This window comes from Limulus polyphemus, unplaced genomic scaffold, assembly GCF_000517525.1.
Source record: "Limulus polyphemus unplaced genomic scaffold, Limulus_polyphemus-2.1.2 Scaffold15429, whole genome shotgun sequence".
NCBI lineage: Eukaryota > Metazoa > Arthropoda > Merostomata > Xiphosura > Limulidae > Limulus > Limulus polyphemus.
The window spans coordinates 1-3,523 of record NW_013681039.1 but is presented as its reverse complement, the minus strand read 5'-3'; the positions used below and the strand labels follow the sequence as shown (position 1 = coordinate 3,523).

General features: G+C 33.2%; 1 protein-coding gene across 1 annotated transcript in view; it reads left to right on the top strand.

Annotated features, from left to right (window-relative positions):
* Positions 1-2,144, top strand: part of LOC106477445 — a 3,480-nt gene extending 1,336 nt beyond the window's left edge. The window contains exons 2-3 of the mRNA XM_013938008.2: positions 1,235-1,399; positions 2,035-2,144. Of these exons, the coding sequence (XP_013793462.2) occupies positions 1,235-1,399; positions 2,035-2,132 (263 nt within the window). The 3' untranslated portion in view covers positions 2,133-2,144. The remainder of the gene's footprint in view (positions 1-1,234; positions 1,400-2,034) is intronic.
* Positions 2,145-3,523: the final 1,379 nt, after the last annotated feature.

Sequence of the window (3,523 nt, the reverse complement as noted above, 5' to 3'; positions counted from 1 at the left end):
TAATATCATATTAACATATAACATAGACATCTCATGTTACTTAATATCATATTAACATATAACATAGACATCTCATGTTACTAATATCATATTAACATATAACATAGACGTCTCATGTTACTAATATCATATTAACATATAACATAGACATCTCATGTTCCTAATATCATGTTAACATATAACATAGACATCTCATGTTACTTATCATATCATATTAACATATAACAGACATCTCATGCTACTAATATCATATTAACATATAACATAGACATCTCATGTTACTTATCATATCATATTCTGTATAACATGACATCTCATGTTCCTAATATCATATTCTGTATAACATATTGATCTCATGTTACTCATATCATGTTATATATAACATAGACATCTCATGTTACTCATATCATATTCTGTATAACATATTCATCTCATGTTACTCATATCATATTAACATATAAGAATGTTGTAACTCAATAATCAACAACATTTAAAATATATGAACGTTCTTCAAAACACATAGACTCAAGAAACTCATGGAGATATTTTATGTGTCTGTATTTAACAAGACAGTATACTCAGTAGCTGCAACGACAAGTTAACTCTGTCCTTCATGTACTAAACAAAACAGTATACTCAGTAGCTGCAAGTGAAGGACAGAGTTAACTTGTCTGTACTAAACAAGACAGTATACTCAGTAGCTGCAAGTGAACGACAGAGTTAACTTGTCTGTACTAAACAAGACAGTATACTCAGTAGCTGCAAGTGAAGGACAGAGTTAACTTGTCTGTATTTAACAAGACAGTATACTCAGTAGCTGCAAGTGAAGGACAGAGTTAACTTGTCTGTATTTAACAAGACAGTATACTCAGTGGCTGCAAGTGAAGGACAGAGTTAACTTGTCTGTATTTAACAAGACAGTATACTCAGTAGCTGCAAGTGAAGGACAGAGTTAACTTTTCTGTATTTATATGTAATAAAGAGAATATTCTATAATGTTTTTTTGTAATTATCGTTTACTTAGAAATGCCTTATCTAGTTGGTTTTAGTTCTTTATTGCCAGTTGGGCTACGTGGTTTTATTTTACAGAGAAAATGTAACAACTTACTGTAAAATCTATACATACTCTTCATTCTATTAATATGAAGTTTCTATCAGATACATAGGTTTCTCTTGAACACACTGATTTAAGGCATAAATTTATGATTTTTGGTAAAACAAAACTTTTCTGTAGGTGAGGACCAGCTCCAAGGAACCAGTACAGAGACAGAGATACAGGAGGAGGATACAGATACTCCACTGGGGAGCAGATTTGGAGAGAGGAAGAGTGCTTCTGGAGACAGAGCTCGTCGTTCTGCATTAAGAGAAAGGAATGTAAAGGAATTGTCTCATGTGATAGGTAAAGGTTTTTACTCTTCAATCTTCACCGTCTGTATCTAAAGAAACTAACTGTCTCATTCTCTAGTGGTGCCAGGTTTATAGTTACACGTATACTAATTCAACCAGGTAAGGTTCCCAACTCTGAGTAGTGGATATTTTACAATTTGTTTTAAAGCTATGCTACTGACTGGAGATAAATAATCTGTTCAGAATTGAATAAACTACAGAATGCTGCAAGTCAGCAGATACTTAGAACGTGAAATTTACCGGAGGTTTACTTGTTTGTACTAGGTTTTTGTATGTTTTCTCAGACTTTGATTTGTTTTTACTAGAAACTGAACGTAATACTCTGTAAATGTGTTTTTATACAAATTGTTATTATTAAACTTGAATAATTATAAATCTTAACATGCAGCTCACCTTTGGCTAGATAGGGAACAAAGGTGTTTCTGTATTAAATTGTCTGATGTTAGAGAAAACTTAATCCAAAGATAAGCTAGCATTGCTTCAGAAAATTGTTTTTATGCTTATAGTAAAAGTCTTGAAATCGTACAACTAATATTTGTAGAAACGATAGATTTCAATATTGTTTTATTTCTTGGAAATGTATTATTCTTAGTGTATTCACTAAATGTATATTTTTTTTCCCCCCAGAGAACACACCAACTAACATCTCAGGAGATGTAGATAAAGCAGTTATTGAAGGACCTAAAGATGTGGATGACATTGATGATGATGATTCTTTCTTTTGAATTCAGTTAAAGGTGTGTGCGTGTTACGTTCATCTTCTGCAGATACCTATAGCTTCTTCATACTGTAGTTTAGGTTTCGGCTTCCATTATTTATTATACAAGTGAAAAACTTTTTCTGTATGAAAAATTATACAGACTGTAAAGTAGAGGGGCACTCAGTAAATGCATGCTTCTGCCATGCAGTGTTGACCATATTCGTCTCACAAAAAAGTAAGAAAATGTGTCTGTATGTCCGTAGTTATCACAGGACACAGACCATTTTTCGCAGGACAATAAGGAATATTATTCTACACATGTCCGCCAAGTTTCACCAAAATCTGATTTGTTTTTACAGTTTCATTGAGCAAAAATAGTGTGAAAAATCAGTTTCGATGTTAATATATTGGATTTTCCTGACTTTGACCCTCCAAAATCTAATCATTTCTAATTTGGGTCATGGTTCAAATGTATACCAACTTTTGTCTAAATTCTTTCAGCCGTTTTCGAGAAATCTTTCTGACAAACAGACACAGGGGTGAAAACATTACCTCTGTACACCTTCAGTGGTGGAAATATCCATGGACCATTTCCTTTGATTGGAGCCTTCATCGAGCAACATTGTACCAAACAGTACAAAGTTGTTTGTTTGTGGAACACTTTTTTAAAGTCCGGTATCAAGACAACAATCATAACGATACGTGACAACTATCTGTAATACTTTAACTTTCTATTGCTTAGTTGATCGGTTGGCTGCTTTGTCAGGTTTAGCTTTTTCCTTTAAATGTAGTGATTGGTTCTTGTATAAATAAATAGAAAACTGTAAGTGGCTTTTCATGTAAGTTAACCAATGTATTACCAAACAAACTTACTCTCAGGAACTGTTATATCCTATAACGGAAAACCATATCTGATGATTCTATAATTATATTTACATGTAAAGACAGGAGCAGTCTTTTTACTATTGCAAACTTAGCTTGTACGCCTCGTAGCTTATGGTTTCTAAACTGTGTGTCGCGGCAAGTGTAAGTGGGTTAGTGTGTCGTCAGTGATAAAAGGTTTCGGAACTACTGGGTGGTAAACACATTTATAGAATGGAGTGAGAAAAATTTCAGCCTTATCCAGATTACTTCTAGATTGTTCAATGTATAATTAAAAAAAACGATTGTTTTATAAATCTTGTTTTCTAGTAAGTTTTTATTCATGGTATTGTTAGGGAATAGAGTGTTGGCCTTAGTTAGACCGCCCCGGCCTATTTCTAGAGTGTTACATGTTTAGTATAGCAGAAGTTCTCTTGGATGATACTGTTATGGTCTGTTAGTACATAGTATCATGTAACAGGTCTACTCATGTTGGGTATTGTTACAATGTATCAGGTTTACTCATGTTTGGTATTGTTACAATGTATCAGGTCT